Below are 25,618 nucleotides of genomic sequence, written 5' to 3' on the forward strand. Positions count from 1 at the left end.
CAGTGACTGCAAAACAAGGTCGCGTGTTTGTTTGCTTTCCCAGAAAGCAAATTCTCCTTAGACACTGGTGAGAACCTCCTGGGAGCTGCAGTGAATTTCAGTTGGCAGACAGTTAAGCACCAACCAAAAGAATTTTCCTTCTGCACACTTGCTGACTACATGAAATAAGTCACGAAATACACCATCAAATCTGTAACACCTCAATAAAATATTCAGGGTTGAGAGAAAGAAAGAGGCGATATCCCCTTCTGTGTCTAACAGAGATGGAAGTTTTCATAACTGACATGAAGGAACAAGAATAAAACTGACCCTCACACTTCTAAAAAATCAAAGCATCTGAATGTTACAACAATTTCTGGCCAAAAAATACACCATGGTATGTTTGCTTTTGGAATTCAGAAGCAACTTCCCTATCAGTAGGGCTTTTAAAAATACCACATTTTTCTAATGTGTAATGAGGCTCAGATGACTAGGACAGACATGGCTTATACCCAGTGGGATGAGAACCCAGTGGGATCTCATCGATGTGTATAAATACCTGAGGGGTGGGAGACAGAGGGATTTGGCCAACCTGTTTTCAGTGGTTTGCAGGGACAGGACAAGGGGCAATGGCCACAAGATGGAGCAGAGGAAGTTCCGCACCAACACGCGAAAGAACTTCTTCATGGTGAGGGTGACGGAGCACTGTGACAGGCTGCTCAGGGAGGTTGTGGAGTCACCTCTGGAGATACTCAAGGCCCATGTGGACACCTGCCTGGGCAGCCTGCTCTGAGGCTGCTTTGGCAGGATGGTTGGACCCGATGATCTTTCGAGGTCCCTTCCAACCCCTACAGTTCTGTGATTCTGTGGGTGAGAAATCAGTCATATGCAAAAAATAGGTCCTGTATACAAAAAAAATTCTTCCTGGACAGCAAAGGTTGTTGACATGCTGACCAAAAGCAGTAAAAGTGGTGTTAAGACTTTGGCATTAGATAAACAGATTAAGAAATTTTAATGTCAAGGAATTATTAAAATTCCGTTCTCAGTGTATCTGTAATTCTGCAGAATACCCCTATTTTCACACAGTATCTCCAACATCCCTAATAGATCTTTCATCTAAAAATACAGGTGTTGATCAGAAATACATTGGTTCCTTATATTAAGGTTCTAATCTAAAGAGAATCCAGAATATCTAAACCAGGTTAAGTAACACTGGAGAAGTTAACTTCAACACTGATGTTCCCGCTTCCAACATTTCCAGGTTTCACCTTCACCTGTTAATTCTGTCCTGCTCTTTTAATCAAGTTAAGAAGGTGCAATCAGGAGCATCTTCTATGTATAGGTACTTACAGACTTAGCTATGTTACCTTAATTTTCCCCTTAAGGTAAGTAAAGGTTAGCTCAGTGTTTTTTTTCCACTGTAAAGCAACCTCACACCCCCTGGTCTTGAAAGGGTCTTCTCAAATCACTTTTTGGTTTCGATAAACTTCATTTTTAATGTTAATTTGGAAGCCCCTGCATCACAGCTGGGCTCACAACTGGCATAGCCCCCTACTACTCCAAGTCCATATCTTCCTGCTCAGACCCACGAGAACTGTGCTTACAAAGGCAATGATTCCAAGCCTGCACTCAGATGAGTGGTAAGTGACACTGCTCATCCTTTCCCAGTCACCACTTTCCAGTGTTAAACACCACGACCACCTCCAACTCATGCAAAATTCTTTGTTCCTAATACACAATTTAGCATTTAACTGGGTCAGTCTAGGTATAATTAGAAAACTCCTTCTAAAAGGACACTATTAATGCACTAAGAAATGCTGGTGGGATTCCACCAAAACGCTCTTCGGGAACTATTTAATTCATATTTCCCATTTAAAATAACATCTCAAAATTGATTAAAATTCATTTCATATAATATGCTTATTCTGTAATAGAGATAATTTATGGAAGAGAAAGAGCCAGAATCACCATTAGGGAAGTTCATGCTTCTGGAATCACAACTTCAGTACAGCAAAGAGCATGAAGGAGAGGAAAACCTTTCTGCTACCTTCAATCACGACTAAGTCAGACCAGTGTTGGTGAATATCACCCCAAAGATCAACCATATTTGCAGATAAGACAGCCCTATAATAAATTTTTAAAATAAGTTACTGAAATAAAGACAGATATTTCAATGGTGTTGGTGTCATCTTTTTTCCTGAAAAGACAGGAAATAGTCATTTCTAAAAGCGTAAAGGGCAGTTTATAGTGACTGTTCAATGAATGGATTTATTCAATTGCCCTAAATGAATTTTAACTTACCTAACAAACTCACTACTCTATCAGCTTACACTATTGACCATACAACTTTCAAAAAGCAAATCCAGTGAATAAAGAGCTAATTCCAGTTGTCATCTTCCACTTCAAAGCTGAGCACCAGCAAAAATACTGCTTTTCTCAGCTTTCACTTGTAAGTCTTAGCTACGTAAGCTACATAGATTTTTTTCCATCTTCCCTAAGGAAGCAGCAGCTTTGTTTTCATTCCCTCAGTCTTTTTCAGGAAAGTTTTGCTTCCCTGAAAGAAACGACTGTTTTCAAGGCACACATATGCTCAGTACAAGTGAAGGTAAGGATGAACACCTAAAAACGGATTCCCCACCAAGTTGTTAACGCTGCTCCAACAACTGCTGTTGAAAGTCTCCTTTTACTACTTTGTTAACCTTCATTGTACTCAGAGTTCATTTTTCTGACTGTCATGGGCAAAATATCGTTGATTCCGGTAATCAAATACTCAGTATCTCAGAAATGGTTTCTATGATATTAAACCTCGTTTCTAAAGTTACATGAAGCAGTAAGGACAGTAAGCTTATTGGATATCAAGTGATTTCAAAAGGATGACTCAATGCTGGCACAGCTCCGCAGCTCATATACATAATTTCCTTTTCCTCCCCTCCCTTGAGTCAGGAAGTCTCCTAGATGCACTGACTTTCCTAACTTGTTTTGAAAGTAGAATGAATTTTCAGTGTTACCTGAAGAAATAAAATCCATATGAACTACGCATTTTGAAGAAGAAAGAGCCAGCAAACTGAAAACCATTTATTTTTACCGCTTGTATTAGAGCTTATGGAAATCTTTATTAAGTTAAAAATGGGAGTTAAAAGTGTGAGGAATGCACCACGTCAGCTATTTCTTTTAAATTTCAGAAATATTCTATATACATTCACATATTCTATACTCATTATAGTCCTACCTCTAAACTCAGAACTACCCTTGAAAAAAATATCTATGTCCAACAACTATTTCATAACTTCCCATCACTTCAGTGAGCAACATCACTGATGTAAACCACGGCATAAAAGCAATTCTTATATTTGTGACTAAGATTCAAAATTCAAGTCATTTAACAGACCTAGTATGTATTTAAATTTTTATAAGTGTACAATTGCTTTAAAAAGCTGGTTAAAACAGCTACTACTGAAGTAGTAACTATTCTAATACAACAAAAGGCAAAGCATTGCCATGCTTAAAATTAAGCTTATTAAGGGATATTCTGTGTGCATTTTCTTTTACACTAGTACTTTAGCAAAGCAAGAACAGAGAAGTTGTAACTAACAGTGACATTTGAAGTCAGAGTTTTTCCACACTTTATAAACTTTGGTTCTTTTTAGGACAGAAAAATACTTAAAAATATTAGAAAAATCTCAATTCTATTGACATCATATTACTTGTGCAGATGGTATCTATTATTTTTACCTGGCAGAAACAATACAATTTCCTAAAAACAAATTTGATTAGCAAGTGCCTAATTTAACAACTGAAAAAAAAAAAGAAACGTGAAGTCTCCAAAATAAAAAAAAAATATTCAGACATTACAAACAAAAATCTCCGTATTTAGGCACCTCCTCTTTACTTTCTGCACCTTCTGCTCTTTTCCGTTCATGGTTTTCTAGCATACTGCAACAGTTTTAAGGTCCCAGAAGATGCCTATATCCACATTTGTTCCAGGTAGCCAATTCATTCATATAATGAAAACCACAGACCTGGTTGCTGAGATTGAACTCCTCCCATTCTTTTGGTGTTTCAGATGAAGCAAGATAGGAATTTGAAGAACAAGTCCTGTCTCAGAGCACTGCGTCAATGGATAGATGAGGAGGCCCTTTGGATAAACATGACTGGCCAAGGCTAAGGGAGTGATTTTGAAAATACTTTTCATACTGAAAACACAGAGGCCAGGACGAAAAAAGGGATCCCGTTCCTTCCTACCCAAAAGAACTGCGAGCACTAGGTTGTTCAGCAGGTAAAGATGAGGAATTCACGTAAAAGCCTGATGCTGGTCACCAAAAACAGTTTTGTAATGTCATTTTCTTTTGATCAAACACCACAAAATTATCTCATGAACCAGATTGTGCATGTCAGCATTGGAAAAAAATAACTCACTGGGTGGAACTTTCATTTCCCAGTAACTTTGATACAAGCTTTGTTCCTCTGTAAGCACTGGCATTTAAGAGCACTGCAATTTATTTTTTTTTTAATGAATTATTTTTAGAAATCCATAAACAGATTTAGTACTAATCTACGAAAACTATGAATCTTGCTTTTATTCAATAATATATTCTAAAATGTACGTGGTCTGAAAACCCTTAGCTCAGGGTGTACTGTCTAGCATTTTAAAAAAAATCAATAGAATTTTAGAGACAATATAGCCAAATTGCCATAGGCAGATAAAATAGTGTCATTTTTGATCACAGACTTAAAAATATCTTTCACCTTGCTCATGGAAAAGAACTAAACTTCATGGCTAAGTTGACAAACGTTTATTTTATAGGGTTACTTTTAAAAAAGCTGTGTATACTGCATCCTATGTTCTATTGTTTTACATTCATGTCCTGTTTCACTGTTTCAGTTACAGCAAGCAAATTAGACTTCAGTTTTTAACACTTACTGCAAAGTTCAAATGAGTACATAGGCCAGCAGATGTTAAATTATTATCCCTTTTATTTACAAACTAGTAGACATGCATTGCTTAGGATGTTAAGACAGCATACAAGAAAGTTTTACACTGAGAAGGATTTGTAGACTTACAGGAGCAGAAACATGAAAGTTGATCTAAGTTTCAGTGAAAATTCTTAAATACATTGCAAAATTACATGTATCGGAAACAGTGCACAGGATAATGCAGTTTGTCGCTAGAGATTTTTTTAACTGAAAGCAACTTTTATCTTTAAATGTATAGGTTTAACAAATTATACAAATTCAGTGTAAATTATTCTATGCAAGTTATTAATGTAAATTATTGCCTCAAGATGAAATAACCATAACACGAACTACAACACAAGTGTCACTATTCCTAGTTCTATGTTCATAAGTAAATACTAACGAGCCCATGTTATTTTAACTGTCACTCCACAAATAACTACACCTTATAGTTAAAAGGACTACATATAATTTAACTACTAAAACAAGTTTTAATTTTCAAAATAGAAATATTTTTAATAAAATAAGACTACGAATGAGAAAGCTTAATACATAGCTATACTCATACTTTTATGGGAGAAAATAGTAAGCATTGCAGCATTTTCAGAGGTAAAAACTTCCCAATCAGGCTGTCAGCAGTTACCTTAGAAGTTTCTACAGAATATTATAGGAACACAAACTCCCTCCCACATCCTTTTTTTTTTTTTTTTTTTTTTTTTAGAAAAAGAATATACAGAAGGCTTTGTATACAAGCAGCACTGATCACAAAGCTGTGAAATACCAAAAGTGCTTTGAAACTAGAAGCTTAAGCCCTATCGATGCTCTAATAAATCTCTCCCTTAGCTTTTTTAATCAAGAAACTAAACTCACCCGAATAGAACGAGCACGGAGAGCCAGAAACTTAAACATGACTAAGAAGCCATGATGTTTAGATTTTCTGACTGAGCGATCATAAGTCTAGCAGGGAAGACCAGCCCTAGCGTTTTTGCTGCGACCAGCTGTTCCGGCAATTAGAAAATTTCCTGTCAGGCAAGTCAGACACAGTTGGGGGTGGGGAGGGAGAAGGGGGGAAAAAAAGGTCAGAAAAAAAAATAAAAGAAATTGATTTTTTTCCCCCTGTGGTAAAGAAAAACTGGGCAGCGCTGGTACTCATGTTGCTGATGCTGTAGAGATCAGCACAGGAAACTTAAGCAGATTGCCTGATAGCAACATGCTGTTGCAGATGTTATTTATTTCTCGTTCCCAGAAAAAGAACAAAAAAGATCAACATCTATTTCAGAAATCAAGCTCCCAAGCAACATATTGAGAATAGCAACTATTTTAAGTCCTGCTTATGATATTTGTATTTTTTGTGCTCAGTTGCACGAAAATCACTACTTTTTAGACTTCAGTGCAGACAATGTGGTATGCTTATGTTTAGTGACTATTTTTATTTACTAGGGCTGTTCGAGGACAGAACTGACCTTGCACACAGGCCTTTGAAACCCTGCACACTGAAAATGCTACACAGATGTTATAGAGGTTAGGCCAAGATAGACTACAGGAATTATTTGAATTGGATCACCCAGCTCAAGTGTCTGACTTAAGCACAAATATTACAAATGCTCTGTACAAAGTGAATAACTTCTTAAATTAATATAAATACCTAAGCTTTCTTTTAGTGTTTCCAAAATAACTTTCAAAATATTTCTTAGAATTAGAATATATTACTTCCAAACAGCTAGAGACCAAGTTTTCAGTTTGATCTCTCTGTGTTTAGTACCTAAGTCACTGTTACGTGTATTGACAACATAAGGATCTCTCGCTTCAGTATTCATTAAAAACCAGCAAATTCTGCAGTCCACGCTCCATTATAATACGTAGCAAGACTGCTTTATTCAAGCAATGAATAAATAAATGCAAGTAATGACATTTAGGTAACAGCATATACACATGCTCAACCAGAAATAGAGCCAGGTGATTCCATTTAGCAAATCTGTACCAAAGGAAACAAGGCAAAATACTGTACACTTCCTGCACAAGACATTAAAACAAACCCTCCAAACTACCTTTCTTGATTGGGATCTAACAAGTACCTGGATTACTGCAATTTTTTTATTTTTTTTTTGTAGCTTTTAATTGCTCTTCATAAGACAAAGACAGTGATTTATTTAAGTGAAAGAACATGTTGCTTCCCTCTGTAAATCACATCCTGGCTTTCTACAGTATCGCTTTTTAACTTCGCCTTTAAAACCTGCATTATACACCTCTTCAGCACGGAAGACCCTCTTGCCCAAATGCGGAGCCAAAATAATTCATGGTCCCCAAGCAAAAATGTGCTTTTATGTTCTCTTGTACTTCTCTGGGTGTTCATTTATGCCACATCTACAAGCATGGGTCTTTATATTTGGTACATAAAATTTGAACCAATTGCTGTTATAAATTACACAGACATTTGGTAACCACTACTACACCTCAACTTCTCAATTACTATGTCCTTTTTATACACCAGGGTATTACAGCCTGTTTGGAATAAACAGCCTCTACTACAACAGCAGTAACGCAGCATGAAAAATGATTCAATCTATGCTTTGGGATAAACAAGGCGTCTTGAACACTAGGAGGTTACACAAGGATTTCAAGTATTTCCTAAATGGTACAAGAATTACTTGAAATTGCTCTCTTCACTTGCTTTAAATCCCCAGCGACTTCCCCCTCAAAACTGTAGCATCTCGAGAATTGCAGTTTAATAGCGACACAGAAGTTTACACTTTGAAGGAAAAAAGGGGGGTGGGAAGGTCAGGGGGGGATCATTCAAGCTTTCTCTGCCGAGCCCTGTCAAGCACATGTGTGAATGCACTAAAAGCAGAGTCATCATGAGTCTCCTTCAAATCACTAAATGTACGTAGGATGAACTGCTAAAAGCAGAAACGAAGAGCAAGGGAGACCTACATTAAATATTAAGCTCTTTCAAGCTGGCAACGTACTGTGGGTAAATAACCATTTTCTTCCCTTTTTCTAGGAAGGGTGCGAGTGTATTGCACTAGCAAGCTGTATGTGCTAAGGGCAACACAAATAAGACATTTCAACTGCTACATTCATACAATAACTGACTACTGCTCCCCAAACCTTTTATTTGACCTCCCGGAGAAGTACAAAGCGCAGTGCTCAGGGGTCAATGGGGTTACTTCCCAACAATAGTTCTCCTATAACCGGCATGGGTCTGCAGCAGGTGGAAGAAATTTCTTGTGTTCTGGGAGAATAAAGCCGGCATGGTTCCCAAAGAGCACTACTAGCCAACCAGAAACATTAAGATATACGCTATGTAATTCATTTAGAGAATCTCTGAGAAGAGAGCTTGTCCTTTTAAATATTCCTTCATATGAGAAGGAGACAGGTTAGAGGGCAGCGGTCCCCCAACAGGGAAGCCTGTGATAACGAGGACAAATTGCTCCAGCAAATTGCTCCCCTAACCTTGAAGTCTGATAAGCTTTTATATTACATGCTTATCAAGAAACACAAGTGTCCCCAAAACAAAAAGGAATTTGCTATGCCTGTCAGTGACAGCTGAGTCAATTGCAGGTTGGATTAAAAAAAAAAAAAAAAAAAAAAAGCACACAATTCACAATGAATTTCCTCCTCCAGGAGGGAAATACGAAGTGAGCTTGTCTCCCATCCTTCCCTTCTGCACTTCGAATTTGGATGCTCTGAACTTAGAAAAATGAAGGGAAAACGTCATCAAACTTGCAGTCAGGAGTATGGAGCTCACAGCTTCCACAGAAAGCAGGAGAACCGAAAGATGCTGGAGGAACTCCCCACACGGTACAGAACATGGGAACCACAAAGTTTTACTGAATAAAGTGTGCACACTACAGCTGGACACCCACTTTTACACACTACCAGAAAAACCTGAGGCATTTCCTCTATGTGGAGTCCACTAGGTAAACCGGACTTTTTCCCGTACCCTCAGCCTGGGGAGCATAATAATGCATGTGAAGTCTTACTGTTCCTAGACAAGGAGGACTCTGTAGTACAGATTACCTTCAATTATCTGAAAACAAAACAAAAAAAAAAACACAAAACAAACCAAAGAAAAACAACAATCCCATGATTCAAAGATCAAAGCCGAAATTCCTTTAAGTTGTATATTCTTTATTGCAGCGCTGGATGCACAGGGGATCTCTCCACCTTTCGTGCATACACAAAGCGGAAAGCAGTCTTGAATTTATACAATCAATCTATCAATATTCTGCAAGTGCCTATACATATTCATTACCTATCCCCACCTTCCCTCGCTTCTCATGCTAATTAGCCTTTTGGCACCTTGCGCCTGCGTAGAGCCTCCCAAGAATTGTGGGCAGGGGTCTTTGGGAGGAAGATCCCGAGTCTTCCTCACAGTGTACTTTTCACCTTTGGTCAGGAATCTGCTGAGTTGGCATGCTTCTTCATTGCAGGAGCTGATTCTTGCTAATTCTCCCATTTGTTGAATCTTTATAATGAATTCCAATGTCCAGTTTTGAGATTTATAGTCCTTACATTTGTTTCTTTGTCCATCTGCTGCTTCCTTATCATGAGTTCCAGTGTCTTGTTTTGAGATACACAGTCCTTGTCTGGGGATTGTCCTTGCCTCCCCAATACCTCCTTAATCACCCAAAACAAGAGTACACAAGAACTGAAAAACCCTCATTTGATGAAGGTTAATTGGTAGGTACAGAGAGCTACTTCTTGGAGTTTCCAGAAGCTGAATAACATACTTATCTTCATAACAAACATGTTTGTATAGCCAAGGCAGCAATATTATATTAATCAGAGGGTGTGGCAGTTTCCATCTGCTATTTTGCAGGCTTTTCAGGGCTACCATCTGTTTTCTCTTCATGTAACAAGTAAGCAGATTGACTGTTAATGTTGCTTACATGCTCAAATCATTCAATTTTCTGATCAAGATCCAGAAAGCATGCTGCACCTAAGACACCAAGCACTCATTGATGCCTTCTAATGGATTTTCTGAAAGAGTTTTGCTGTAACCTTCCCTCAACACCTGAGGACATCTTGGGGGGGAAAAAATATCCCAAGCCTTGTCTGCCCTGTACGGGTTTGATGTATAAATTAACCTTTCAGATCAAAAGCGTTGCAATATTTTACAAGTATGCTGTAACTCCTTACATACAGACCAATGAGTTCATTCTTACATAGGTAAAGTGCATGCATATCAGTTTAAGTCTAGAGAAAAAAAAAGTATTCTGCCTTTTACAAAGGAGAATTTGAGCACAGAGAAGGCATTAACTGGATTTGATTTTTACAGACGTAAATGTTTTCCTTGGAAAACTTACTTGTTCAAGAATCAAGGTACTTTATTGTAAAATATAATTAAACATACATACGTACATGTGAATAAATACAAATACATTTAGTAAAATACAGCAGAAGGAATATAAGAACTATGAAACTCCTTAAAGTCTTAGTTTAGTATTTATCACCCAGACTGTTTCCTTCATTACACACCGGGCACTGTTTCATTAAATAGTCAGATTATCTGTTGGCATTAACAGAAACTATGACTTAGTTCACAACAAGGAACACGGTGTTATATTGAATTATGTAATACAGAGTTTCAAAGAATTACATTGCTATGGCTGCAAAGCTTCCTCAATTTGATTTCCACATAAACAGGCAATAACCACACACTAAATAAAGCGTAAGCAATGTGAAAAAATAACTTGACTGTATACCTCATCTCTCAGGAAAATACAAAAATATTAAAATGTCAATGTTTTACACTACTGATAAAAAAGTCGAGTAGCTGTTTCTGCTAATATTAGACAGTTCTGTAGAAATTGAGAAATCCTAACCACAGTGCTCTGTGAACACTTGTGAGCTCAATCATTTCCGTAATATCTAAGAAACTCTAGCTAGATCTTAAAACCCCTACCACAGACTTAGGAATTTACATCAAAATGTTGACAAAACCACACACGGAAAATTGAAATATAAATGTTATGCCAGCAAAAGTAAAACAAGCGTATCAAAATTAGCATCAGCAATACATTCACTTTCATGTTAACACACACTTTTTTGCTGAATTACTTCATTTTCATGTTTTATCTTTTCATTGCTGGTGACAACAAATGAGATTACCCCAGATTACTGTGGTTTTAGTGGTACTGCCTGAATAACAGTAGGCACACGAGGATTACATGTTCACATGGGAATTTTCTGTGTAGATTCATATTTGTTCACTAGATTTCAGCTATCTTCTGTAAGACCTCTCTGATTATAGTCTCAAGCCTTCCTCAAGGTCTAAGATGTTTCAAATACTGCACATTTATTGTCAAAATTATCCCATGTGTGTGTATATATATATATATATATATATATATATATTTAAAGGTTGACCAGTATTTTACATATACTATATACCGTGTATCAGATACCTAGGTATGCATAATGTAGAATGTCAAGATTAGTATATAAAGTTGACTGTTCAAGGCCTCAAGGCCAGTAATTGGACAAAAACTATTTTGCCCATATGCTTCAAATTATTTTTCTAATGCATTTTTAATCTTTTTTCTAAGATCATGTTTTCCTCATAACCTCTTCTAATAAAACACTGATAGGCAAGAAAAAGCTCACCACTTTCATACCTCCTGATTGCAGTTTTCAATTCTATTGAGAAAAACAGACATAACCACTGACTTTTCTTTATAAGCCTAGCTTACGTTACCTGTTGACTACAGTCCTAGTTATTTTAGTTATATGTTTTTAGTGAATGGATGAAAGCCACTGAGGTTTAGTTTTCCATCATCCAGATCAGCATGTTTTAATATACTGTTTCATGTTTCACTTCTATGTAATTCTACCTGTGTTTACGTTCTACTTATTTAAGAGTAGGGTTTTGTTTAAAGTTATACCAAAACATACAAAAAGCATAACAATACTTCCCAACCTCCCCCACTGGAGACAGCATTTACTTTTTCATCTCAGTTGCTTGTGCCTGAATTATTTCCACTCTGGCCTGTACTAAAAAACAAACAAACAGTAACCTTCAGTCCCTGTAGGCTACCAAACAGAAACGTATGTCAGCTCATGCAGCTTACAAAGCATTATTAGAAACCACCTTTCACAAATTCTTGGAACCTAGTATTTTTGTATTTTTAATATTGTGCTTAAGCTAGCAAAATGCAATGATAACTGACTAGTTGTAGTACTGCTTTAACAGCCAAATTGAACATAGATTACAAGGGTAGCAAAGTGTGCATCATGATTTTGAGAACTCAAAACATTTCATGTGCTCTGTTAATTAACTCGATCTCTATGGACACAGCAGTAAAGAAAACAACAGTAGATAGCACAAGAGTGAGAAAGGTAGCAAATAAAAGGCTTTAAATTGCTTCCCTTTTTCAGTAATCTTCACTTAAGCTTTCACATCAGGTCAAACTTCAGCCAGTGTATTTGTTCTTGCATTTATTTCCTGCCGGGCCCAGGTTATTTATGACATTCATCAGATATTAAATGTTGACTTAAGTTATGAAGCTAGATATAACCAGTATATTAATTGTAATAAAACTGGAATATTGAGTGATTCCTGTTTTAAGAGGAACAACACTGAACTATACAGCACCTTGGACTCCTCAGAAATAGGTATGTAACCTTAAATCTGCTGCTTTTCTTATGACAAACCACTGAGTTTGAAACAAATCTGTGCAACTCAGACTCACCTGTCCATTAACTTCACTTTTGGGCGAAAGAACAGGGATCTAACAATTTGAAACTTATCTTTTGATATGCACAATACTAGGGAGACTTCCTATGCAAACAAAATTGCATTAGACTTCTACATTTGTTTTAAACTTCTTATCCAATTTGCATTATCAGCATACTATTCATACATTGACACTGCAAAAGGATGCACTATTTCAAGCTTTCACCCTCTTCTCTCCACAGAGCTGTGGCAACTCTCTATCCTGAGCTTGCATACATTACACAACTGTGAGAATATTTTGTCTTCTGACCTGACGTACAAGTGTCTACACATGCTAGGCCCGTTCATGCTACTGTCCTCAAGTTACAGCAGAGAAATTTCATGGATTATCAGTAACCACATAAGCCGTTTTAGACACAAGGTCAAACAGAAGAATTAAAATGAGTTTCAGCGCCAATTTAACATTAGTCTTTATCTTATGCCAAAACAGACATGAATCACAAAGAAATCTATTGCATCTCAGCTGAGGTAGTATTTTAATAGCTGACAATCCAAGACTACCTTCCTGCTATAACTGAGCAGCTGTAGTATTTTTCTTTTTTTAGGGAGGCAAAAACCTACCCCCCCCCAAAAAAAAAAAAAAAAAGATTGTCAGCGGTGATTTAAAACAATTTGGCTTTATTCACCACAACCTAGCAATATATGAAAAAAAAAAAAAACACAAAATTAAAATACTAGTCTGAAGGATTAAAATGCTAAAACAATCAAACAGCTCAAGCATCACAGAAAGAATATTAGAGTTGTGGTTTTTTTTTTGTTTGTTTGGTTTTTAAATGGCTGCAATCACAGTTAAATAGGTTGCTTCCCCCCAAAAAAAGTAAAGGTTTGGAAGTGTCTGAAGAAAGTACAGGAAACCACCTGTAAGTAATCCTACAGTTATTAAATCTTGAAAGAGAAATCTGATAATTGTGGTGGGCTAACCTTGACTGGCTGCCCGATACCCACCAAGTCATGCTTTTGCTCCCCCTTATCAAGGGCACAGAAGAAGAAAATAAGAGGTACGAAAGCTTGTGGGTTGAAATAAAGGCAGGGAGATAGTCTACCATTCACTGTCATCGGCAAAACAGACTGCTGGGGGAAGATCAATTTATTGCCAATCAAAAATAGAGTAGGATAACAAGAAACAAAAGACAAAACTAAAAACACCTTATTTCCAGGCTTAACTCTTAACTTCACTCCTTACTTTTCCACATCCTTCTTCCCTGTGACCCCTGAACAGCACAAGGGGTTGGGAATGGGGGTTGCGGTCAGTTCCCAACACTTTGTCTTTGCTGCTCCTTCCTCATACTTCTCTTATGCTCCACCGTGGGATCCCTACCATGAAACACTGACTGCCCCAAGCATGGGTCTCTTCCAGGGGATGCAGACCTTCAGGAACAGACTGCTCCAGTGTGGGCATCCCACAGGCCACAGCTCCTGTCAGACCTCCTACTACAGCCATGGGCTCCTCTCCATAGGCCAGGAGCCTGTTACTGCATGGCTGCAGCTTCCTCCAGGGTATCTCTACCTGCTTCAGTTTGGGGTCCTCCACGGCCTGCAGTGTGGTACCTGCTCCAACATGGTCCTTCATGGGCAGCTTCACCACGGACTTTATCACAGTCTTCTCCATTGAGTGCTAGGGGATCTCTGCTCTGACACGGAGTGCCTTTTCTCCTTCCTTCTTCACTGATCTTTGCAAGAGTTGTTTCCTCACATTTTTCGTCACTCCTCTCTCACTACTGCTGCTCAACATTTTTTTAACCCTTCCATAAATATGTCATCACAGAGGCACCATGAGAATCACCGATGGGCCCAGCAATAACCAGCAGTGGTTGTGTTTTGGAACCAGCTATCTAGCATGGGGATAACCCCCAGTCTCTTCTCAGGAGAGGCCACCCCTTCCACTACTAAAACCTTGTTATGTAAACCCAATATAATACTACAGAAAATATCATTTTAGTGGATAAACGTGTAACAAAAAGGCTCACAGGTAGAAGGTGAAGTTAATAAAAATAAATAAAATGTTATCAAGAAATGGCAATAGTCAGAATATATCAATGAGTATTTGAGCTCATTCATCACTGTTACTAAGATTTCAACTGAAACTGAATATTTTTTCCGAAAGAAACATTTTAGATAAAAAAAGAATTCAAGTAAGCACTATAGCCTACGTTATGCAGAATACGTAGAACAAACGATCCCCTTTTGCTGTTGCCTTATTATATTCCTTCAACTCTAACACCGCACTACTTCCGAGTCACCTGTGAGCACATCCTTTGTTTCTTCACCCTGTGTTAAAGACATAGGAGCCCTGCATGCTGTGAGGAGGAATCAGAAGTGGTTACATAGCACAGGCTTTCAATCTCTGACTTTTCACATCAGCTTAAGAGCTACATTTACTACCGCTACGCAAGCATGGAAAAGACAACTCACTGATTATCTAAAATGGCTCTGCTCACAACTTCAGCAGAAAGGTAAGCTGCTATGCAGGTTGTAATTATACCCATTTGCATAGATGGAAAGAGGTTTGACCATCTAAATCACAAGCTGAGGTCTGCACAACGTGCAGTATCAGCATATGAACTCCAATATGTTGTACTTCCTCTCCTATGAAGGCAGGCTGAGGAAGTTGGGGTTGTTCAGCCTGGAGAAGCGAAAGCTCCACTAGGACCTTATAGTGGCCTTCCAGCGCCTAAAGGGGGCCTACAGGCAAGTTGGGAGGGACTCTTTGTCAGGGGGTGTAGGGGTAGGACAAGGGGTAATGACTTTAAATTGAAAGTGGATAGATTTAGATTGGATATAAGGAAGAAATTCTTCACTCGGAGGGTGGTGAGGCCCTGGCACAGGCTGCCCAGAGAAGCTGTGGGTGCCCCATCCCTGGAGGTGCTCAAGGCCAGGCTGGATGGGGCTTTGGGCAACCTGGTCTGGTGGGAGGTGTCCCTGCCCATGGCAGGGGGGTTGGAACTGGGTGATCTTTAAGGTCCCTTCCAACCCAAACCATTCTGTGATTCTATGATACCTCAACCATATCTGGAGTTCCAAAAATTGTGTTTTATCAGTAAGGCCCTTTTATCACCAAGTCTACCGGTCAGCTAGTGCTGTCTGACACAAAACTCCAGATAAATACTAAAGTTGCCTTCTTTGCTGAGAAAGTCACAGGGATTACATGAAGAAACTTGAAGTCACTCATATCTCCACATCACGAGATTTTGTAAACTGCAAGTCTGATATGAAGATAAGGACCTTCTACAGATTACGTATGAACCTTCTGGACTGTGATCTTTAGCAGCCAGCCCTATGTTCAAAAAGCCTGGGTTAAGAATGTCTGACTAATGCCTCTCAATAACAAGAGCAAAAGAAACCGCAGCTTCATGGTCCTTCCTCACCCTGGGTCTTCCCTTGAAAGACTACTGAAACTGAAAAGCAGGGAGGACTAAGGTACAGGCCTTTATAATTTATGGATAACTGAAATTAAAAAAAGTTATGGGGAAGAAAGAAAAAGGATAGATACTTCTTTTTGTGTTCACCTGCCAGTTCAAGCTCAGAAGGACCACTTTGTTCCAGTAAGTACTTCACAACGTATTGGTTCAAAGCACTCTGTTTACTCTTCAGATTGATTTACAGCAAACACGTCAGATCTGTATTAATAGTTCAGCCTTAGCCTTTGGCTCTTCTTCCACTATGAAAGTTTCTACTGTGCATGCTTCAGAATTTAGCAACTCATCCAAGAGAGAACGGTCTTAAGTCACCAGCTAAACTGACACCTACAGCTTTCATCTTCAAGTATCTCTCTACAAACTTTTCTGGATCCCTTTAGATTTGTTAGCTCTGAACTAATAAACAGAAGTTCTTTTCCACATCAAGTAGCCAAAATAGCATCAGAAGAGCAAAACTGGAACCCACAAAGAAAAGAATTAAGAAACCACTGTGCCTCAACTGACTAGCTTTGCTATTCTTGAATGCACTCCAGAGAGACATATCTAAACTTTTCAGCTGGAAACAAACACAGAAAGACGACTTAAAACTTAATGTCTTGGTTTAGTATAATCCTAATAATCTATGTGGAAAGGACGCAGAAAATCTTCCAGGTTAATAAAGACTTATTATGCAAATATTCTAGTTTCGCACAGGTCAAGAAAGAAAATAAGAAATGACCAATGCTAACAATGAAACAGCATAGACAAACACTGCCAAAAAATCTCCCAACAGTACAGAAAAAACAAAGGCGAGAGCTGCTGTACACCTTACACACCAAACTAGACGGGGAGAAGCTATGGTATATGCCGTCACTCTGAAAGAATCAGATTTCATACAGTAAACACACATGCATCTGCAATGGAATCTACGTGGAATTTAACCATGAGAGAATCATTTGTTGTGACATGACCACAACTGAAATCTTAACTATTAATAAAGCACACTCTGGAACTCACAGATGTAGAATATTTTCACCTATGCACTGATGAGACTAACAGAAGGCAATGAAGTGCTTTGCTCACTGGCACTAGGAAAAAGTGAGCAATAAAAAAAAAAAAAGAACCACCAGTTTTAAGGTTTGCAAGGATAAGAACAGAGGAACTCAACCTCCCTCCTTGTTCAGGAATGCTCTACGTAGCCACATTTTACTTTCAAGACTTCTCACTCCCCAGTCCAATTATAATTTCTACCATATTCAGTTTTGTGCTTTCTACCTCATACTAAAAATAGTATGGAAAGCATGAAAGTTCATCAGAACAAACAGTAGGATACCACATCAGACAAGAGCCAGTGATAAAGAACTCTTAAAAGTATCAGGATCCTAAATTGGCTTAAGTAAGCTTCTTGTCAAGTAAGCCTAAACAACAGTGCCTGCAAACTGTGATACCAGTGTGCCATAATACAGTACTATCTTTATTACAACCATCTTTTACTCACAGTTTGTGGGTTGATATCATCTTCTCCCATAGGTTCATCCACAATTTGCTGTCCATTCTGTAAAAAACAGACACAGCAAGTTAACAGAGGTGCTGAATCCAGCTACAGAAATACACGTTGCTGATGGGCTTATACAGCATGTTCCTCTATAGGGTCAAGAGTTCTCTTCAACATATTGTCAAACAAAACAAAAAAATGAATCATTGGAAGTGGGCACAAAAGGCTGCCTATGGCTGGCACATGGTGCCATGCCACTCTGATCCTTATGTACGACCGAATCGGATGAAGTCACAGTAAGAAACATGTAAAACAACTTGGCATTTTAAGTCTGACTACTACAAAGCTAGAGATTATTTTCTATTACTACAACCTCTTCAAAAGCAAATAAATCCAATAGAGACTGAGCAGCAAAAAGCCACATCAAAGAACAGATAAACAGGTTCTTTTTTAGACTAGTACCTTGTGTGGCAACAGTCAGTCCTTACTCTGCCATGAGTACTACAAGACCATTTATAACTACACTATATACTTATAAAAAACTACAAATGCTTACAGTTGCTGGCTAACAAAACGGTCCACTCACTACTTTTAGTACATTCCTAAAGACCATTCTAAAAAGCTTTCAAATGTGAAAAAGCCTAAATGCCTTCTTGGTTAACAAATGCTTTCTTTTCCTTGGCAGTGGTTACTACTTGGGGAATCTCTCAGTGGCATTTTTTCCCAGAAAGACTTAGAGTGATATGTATATTAGCAAGCTGTAAGGAAAAATATGTTTCCTAAGGTGTGGTAAAGAATATCACCTGGGGCTTTAAATCTTTGCTTGCTCTTAAAGTTTTACAAAATTTAACGTTCTTTTTGAAACAAATGAAAAAATACCCCAAATAGCCGTGTCCTCCAGTACCAGTGGAGGCAAAGTTTTTTCCATTTTTGCATTGTTTTCCCAAAGAACACAAAGCCTAATTAATCTATTTTCACAGAACTTTATCTACTGAAAAAGTTACATGGACACATATTTTCTAAATGCCAGAAAGCTACGAAAAGCTGCTAAGCAGGGTTCAGAGATTTGAGTTTCGTCCTGCAAGTTCCTTCCCACAGTTCCGTTTTTCAACAGACTTCTTGGGTGGAACCTTCCTTGTGTTCTGCTGTAACAGCTGCTGATCAACACAGTCTTCTGGCTTGCAAGTGGCTGGAGAATATTTTCTATGAAAAAAACAGATTAAACCTCAGCAACTTACGAATTGCAGCCTTCAGATATGCCAAACATACCAAATGACGATTACCAGCTTCCTAACAAGTTTTTCCCTGTGCATTTTTTGCTGAAAGATACAACTGGATAAAGCTAGACTATGAGAATTATGGATTGCCCAAATATATACCCAAATATATCACAGGCTTTTTTTTTTTTAAATTTTTATTTTTATTTATTTATTTTTTTTTTATTTTAATGGGAGGAAAGGAGAGGGCCCAGCTGATTCTGTCTCCAGTGCAGAGCTCACATGATAACACTGCCATTTTCTCATCTGAACTGACTTTGGGAAGATTTTAGAGACTTCTGGTTAGACACCATGTTTCCATGAAGGAAGGAGTAGTAAAAAACAGCTTCACATGTTACCACAGAGGTTACAAGTTACTTTCACAGGTTACTACAGGTTACTATTTTTATTAAATTCGCAGTTAAGAGCAGTCAGAATATATCTTCTAATTGTACAGTTAGGGGTTATTTGCTAAGACAATGTTCCAAAGAACCTAAGCTTCCCTTTCTGCAGTATCTTCTGCTTAGAGTATAATAGCAGAGATCGTATTAGTCTTCTTTAAGATACACAAAAAAAATGAAATTATCAAACAGAAGACCATAAGAACACCAGCTTATCTAAGTTACAGAAACGAGCGTTTTCAATAAAGCTTGTTTACAAGGAAGCATAATTGTTTATACATATGCCATTTCTATCAAGTCACAGACTTTCCCTTTTCTCAAATCTATGGCATACATAAAAGTTAAATTAGCATTTGCATTTTAGCTACATATCTCTATACTCTATTCATGCCACAAGATAGCTTCCAGAGGATCTCGTCAATAGGAAAAAAAAAAAAAAAAAAAAAAAAAAAACAAGCAGAAAAACAGCAGAACAAGACAATTGACTTCAGCCTGAAAGGAGGAGTTTATAATGTCCTGACAACTAATGATGGCTAAACTCAGGGGCCTAAACTAGGGCAACTTGTGTATCAAAGCCATCTGCTCTAAACTGACTCCACATGCAGAAACAGTGACTTCTGCTACAAGTCATTCCACTGAAAAATAATGTACATTAACTGCAGGTTAAGTAAGACGTTACTAAACATTAAGCCTTAAGATCTCACTCTTACTATTTTAAGGCAACTATAAAATAGTTGAAAGTGGAACACTTTCAAGAAACTTGAGACAAACCTCTCTTTGAAGACAAAAAAATTGAGATCAACTGCTTTTTGAGACAGCTCTAATCTGTAACCCCACTGACTTCAACATCAGTCTACCAGAAGAAACAAAAAGCAGAAAGTTTTCGCATCACAGATAAACTGGGTTGTACAATCTGGTTTCCCTGTCTAATCCTGCATTGCTTCCAGTTACTTTTCACATGAATTCAATAAATGGATTCCAAACACGCTTGCTGGCAGCACGAACAAACTCAAGAAGTCAGCATGTATGCTATGCAGCCGTGTCTGAGCCAGATCACCAGATTAGCAAGATCTTTTTAAACAAGTCTCCCCAAACAATGATTATGCTAAGGAATCACTGGATGGTAGAACCAGTTTTGCTTGGAACAGCCTGAGCCATGTAAGGTAAAGAAGAATATGTAGATGTGATTTATGGTTTGTTGTTGTTAGTTGAGATACTACTAAATAGAAAGCAGCTGTGTATTCAGAAGGTCCACAAACTGTACTGCATTTCTGAAGAGTTAAGATGTAAAGCCAAAAAGTTCACATTGGAAGTGACAATATTTAAACACTTTGAGGAACAAAATCAGCAGCATGCTTAAGAGGTGAGTGAATGAAATAAGTTCCCTCTTGCTAGGCTGAACTTGCTCTAGTATTTAATTAGAGCCAAGGACACGTCTCAATGAGATAACAGACTGGGACTAGATATAATAGTCTGAAGAATACAGGGTAAGAGAAGGCTGAATGCATCTTTTACATGCACAGATTGATTTATTTCAAAAGACTCTAGACCTTGATTATTCTTCAGCTGCACCGTTGCTGTAGCAGGGATGCCAAGCAAGCAGAATAGACCAAATATCTGGTTATTTCCAGTACCCTAACTCCAAAAGTTACCAGGTGTTTCAGATGACAGCACAAGAGAACTGTAATAAAAACAATATAAAAGGTCTACAAAAAACTTCTACTTATCACCTAAACATGTCAGCGTTCAAATTACACCACTGAAGTGAGGGCACACACCCCTTATAAAGGTAATCTATAAAATGCTATCCAGTCCACTACAATACAATTTCCTACTCTAACTTCCAGTGGAAACAGCCCTGTTGTTGGAGGTAAATTTCATTCCCCAAAGCTTTTAAACCTGTTGCCACATTTCATTAAGTTGGTAGAATACTTAAATACAGTTAGGTTCCAGCAATTTTCCTGAAGGCATGTAGACAGGAACACAAAGGAGATCCTTCAGGTTCCCTGACCAGGCATAAAGCAGACAATCCTTAGAGAACCTGCATCAGCCAGTTGGTATATGAATGTCAACCTTAGTTATAATCAAGTTTGCAACAGTACAAACTTGGGCATCTGCACAATAAAACAGGAACATTCAACTGATTGGCACTGGATCTGTGTTTGTAATCTCGTACGTAAAATACCTGAAAGAGCATCTGTAACTGCAATTTGGCATTTGCAATTTAGCACAGAATACCTTATTTAATAATAATGTTAGGTACCCATCATTCCCACTACACAGTTCTTTACAAGTATCTAAATCACTAATTGAAATATTAAGTAGACAAAACATTTGTGTCCTGTAGTGCTCACTTCTCCTATTTTTCCTATTATTTTCATCAGTATCGTTACAGACAGTATACACTTAGTATACACTTAAAGTTTATAGATTTAGTTTGGTATCTCCATTCTTACATTGCCCTTGCAAATCAAAGTTTTGTTAATATGGACTTCTCTGATCTGGATGTTTTTACATACAGTTTTAATAGATTTTATTATTTTCTTCCTGAAGAATGTGTGTTTGACCATGAAGCTTGTTGAATATTAAACACCAACACATAACCTCTTCCTTCCCCAGAGCATCTTTGTTCTGTGTTTAGACTATTGCTAGATTATTTTAGGATGCTTAAGTAGCCTCTCTGCCAAACATTTTAACTTTTTCCTCCCAACTCCATTTGTCAGTTGTTTTAAATACCCTTATGAAAATAACAGCAGTTATTGCTTTTGGTACAATTTTTCTTCCATTAATCTTAGTATTCCCTAACGATTAATATTAGGCTTGAGCATATAAATCAGTAACCAGTCTACTACTAGTGGACTTCAGCATATTATATGACTACTGAATATTCCATGTAATTGGTGCCTTTTAGCAGAACTATACACACTAATTAAGATGTTGTAAAACAAAAGTGCTATAGTCTTAGAGTTTACAAGTGTACAAATAAAGACTTACGAACCGTAAATCAATGCAGGATGACATTTTAAGTGCGTAAATAAGCAGACAAGATAAGAGGTCTGAATCACACGGTGTAAAAATCAGTAGTTAGAAACTATAAAAGGCTAGTATGTGACGTAGGTGATAATCTAATTACTCTTTGGAAGGAGAATTTAGGTAAGTTACCTGAATGTCTGAAGATTCTCCCAGGTAATTCCTAGTTTTTACCTACCAAAATCTTCAAACTTACCCAACAATTTTCACCAGTTACAGAATTTAATGAAAACTTTTTATTTCCTCTAAACCTTCTGAAAACCAAGTTTAAGATACCAAAAATAAATGTTTCTAAATCCATTTTCTGTATCATTTATCCAATAGAATATTGATCATACGCAGATCCAAGACCTTTTGCTCTCTGGTGTTTTCAGGGGACTCAACTGGCAAACACAGTTCAAGAACCCCGCAATCCCTGACCTGAGTGAAGCTGTAACAAAGCTTCCGGCTTGTTTCAAAGCAGCACAAAATGCGGTGTTCCCTCTGAAACGTTCATAACAAATTTGCTGCTGGTAAAAGAAGGCACTGCGTGGAACTATATTCAGTAAAAGCCTTTCAAGCTGCACATGCTTAAACTTGCTATTCTAAGCAGCAATGCTTAGAAACTCTGAGAAAAAATTCTTAGGTCCACAGAAAAATAGTTGAAAATAGACTGAGGGGACCTTGAGAGGTCATCCAACCTATCTCAGCGCACCAAAGCGTGATCAGCTATTCCTAAAACATCACTCAAGATGTTTATGTGTAACTCCTTCTTAGATTGTAAAGACTTCTTTACTGAAGATTAATTTTAGTTCTTAACTAAAATCTAGGGCCTTAACAGAACCTGAATTGACTCATGCCCTAACTCCCCTGCTAGGGAACCACACACATCCAAAGCACTTACCTTAATCCTAACCTGAATAAGGCTAATTATGTGAGCTATCATCTCAGATTTTCTTTAGCTGTTGTCTCATCGTATACATTCAATGTATTTTGCATATACTGTTAAAAATAGTACAAAGGAGTTGAAAAAACTTCTTTAATTTCCACAAAAACAAAAAGGTGCAAGTGCTTATTTTTATGAAAAAAATACTGCTAGTACTTCTTTACATAAAACTCTGCTACTTCAACTTCCATTAATTGCACATAATTCCCTATAAACTTTATCAACTGAGGTGACTGATTTTTTGCTGAGTGTTAGGAGCAGCGGCAGGACTTCCAACATTTGCCTTTCTGCAGGCAAGCAAGCTCAGACACAAGCCATTAACAGACATTATTTGGGTATGGAGCCCAATAACTTCCTAAAGTTATGATACTTGGACAACTTTAACCTGAACTTTATCTACTTTACAGTGCCACTTATCTCATGACTCAGAAGTACAGAGTACAAATACGACTCGAGTATGACTGTGGCCTAGCTGCCACAGAAAAGCAGTCCCTTTCCTACTAAATTGCTCTTGGCATTTGGCCAGCCCTGTGCCAAGCTAGGTGACAAAAGAGAACTAAAAAAGAGTTTGCAGCTTTCAGTGACTTTAATTCCCTGAATTAACTCAGCTTCAAGCCAGGCAAGTTGCATGGCATTATCCAAGATGCCAAACATATAGTATCATAAAACCTTTGTCCAGGCCAACTGCTTTCTATAGCTAAAACAAGCTCCAAATTACATATGTTCAGTTGCTCAGGAGAGAAAATAAAAGAGGGATGAGTGATTTTCATTTAGTTCCCTACCTACATGGGAGACAAATTATTGCCCATAACACAGAGGTTCAGCAGCATTAGTAAAACACACACCACCTATTATCTGTTCATCTGCTTCAAAAAGGAAGAGATAAGCAGGCAGAAATCACTGACGTCAATACATCCAGACCACTGCCACACGCAGGAAAGCAGCATGAACCCCTTCCCTGCTGCTACCAGTGCCCCAAGCACCTCCAGCACACGGTCCCACTGCAGTCTGTAGTCGCACCAGGAAGCAGAAACACTTTGCATCACAGCCTGCTGCACAGCAGGGCCCACCAAAGCCCCCCGTGCCTGCCTGGCTCCTTCCCAAGGGGAGAGTGGGCTTCTTATGGTCTCTTATGATTAATGTCAGAGGCTGAAATTTAGTTGATGTCAGGGAAAGTATCACCCATTTCTGCTCATTTTGTCACTTAGCCATTTTAATAGACTCTGGAAGACAGACTAAGGTGTGGAACAACTTCACTACTTCCTAAAATCATGGATTTCCAAGGTGCCTGTGGAGCAATGCTGGAGGACAGGAGAAGGAATACTCCTCTGTGAGTGAAAGAAATTAACGTGCGAGTCTGAGTTCTAACAGTAACTAATTTGGCAACCAAGTTACAAGAAATAACATAAATAATATTAATCGTGATCTAATTACATCAAGAAACCACTAACTTCTGAGCCTTCGGGACAAACAAGTTTGGCTTCAGGAAGAACAAAAGGCATTTTTCAAAGCTATGATTTGCTGGACACTTAAAAGCATGACAGAAAACCATTGCCTCACATCTTCTGCATACAGTAAACACAAACTGTTCCAGTAAGTTAATGCTTGAAATTAAATGTTAATAAAAGACCTGGAACCTTCAAAGTTACGTCAGAAAACAGACTTAGATGATGATAATGTCATTTAGGAGACACATGCTACTTTTTACACGATCCAATTGTGTCACTCAATTTAAAAAAAAAAAAAAAAAAAAAAGAGAGAGAACATATCCTCCAAAAAGAGTTAAGCAGAGCATTAAGCATACCACAGGGGGTTCCTTGCATCAAAGGGAGCATATGGTATCTGTTACTGATAAGAACAGCTAGCAGTAACTTTGTGGTTGAGCCGCTGGAGTGGGTCCCTGGAAACCAGCGCTCATCTCCTAGATCTAGAACAGACCCCAGGAATTACACTAGACAGAGTCACTAAGATGTTGCACCTCATTTTCCCATCTGTTAAACAGGACTTCCCCCCCCCCCCTTCCAATGGATGAGGAGTTTTGTTTTATTTCCAAGTGTAAGGAGAGAATAAGTAGCATGGCATCATGCATGCAAGTATCTAGCACAATACTTGCAATAATTAACCACTTTAGTTGGCCTAAACATAAAAATTCCCTGAAGAGAAACGTCTCCAGTTTTACTGGTTAAATTATTTCCCCACGAGAAGTCACTACAATGGAAACAAACAGCCACAAGGTTTTGCTGTTGCCTGAAGAGCTGCTTAAGTGTTTTACTATTGAAATACTGCAATGAATTATATCTTAATAACAAAACCAGTGTATTGCACGAGTTCTTAAAGTTGGTAACTTGGCCAGTTCCCAGGATCAATCAACTCATAAAGCTAATATTTTTTGATATGCAGAGATAATGCCATGTCCACCTTAGTCTGTCTATCATTGTAAATCTAA

The 25,618-nt window shown here is 38.0% G+C and overlaps 1 protein-coding gene across 2 annotated transcripts in view; it reads right to left on the reverse strand.

Moving 5' to 3' along the window:
* Window positions 1-25,618, reverse strand: part of RPS6KA3 (ribosomal protein S6 kinase A3) — a 75,675-nt gene that overhangs the window by 45,902 nt on the left and 4,155 nt on the right. For both annotated transcript variants that reach the window (XM_084283384.1, XM_084283383.1), the window contains exon 2: window positions 17,564-17,620. In XM_084283384.1, the coding sequence (XP_084139510.1) occupies window positions 17,564-17,620 (57 nt within the window). The remainder of the gene's footprint in view (window positions 1-17,563; window positions 17,621-25,618) is intronic.

The sequence above is a fragment of the Netta rufina genome (assembly GCF_964035555.1).
Source record: "Netta rufina genome assembly, chromosome: 1".
Lineage (NCBI taxonomy): Eukaryota > Metazoa > Chordata > Aves > Anseriformes > Anatidae > Netta > Netta rufina.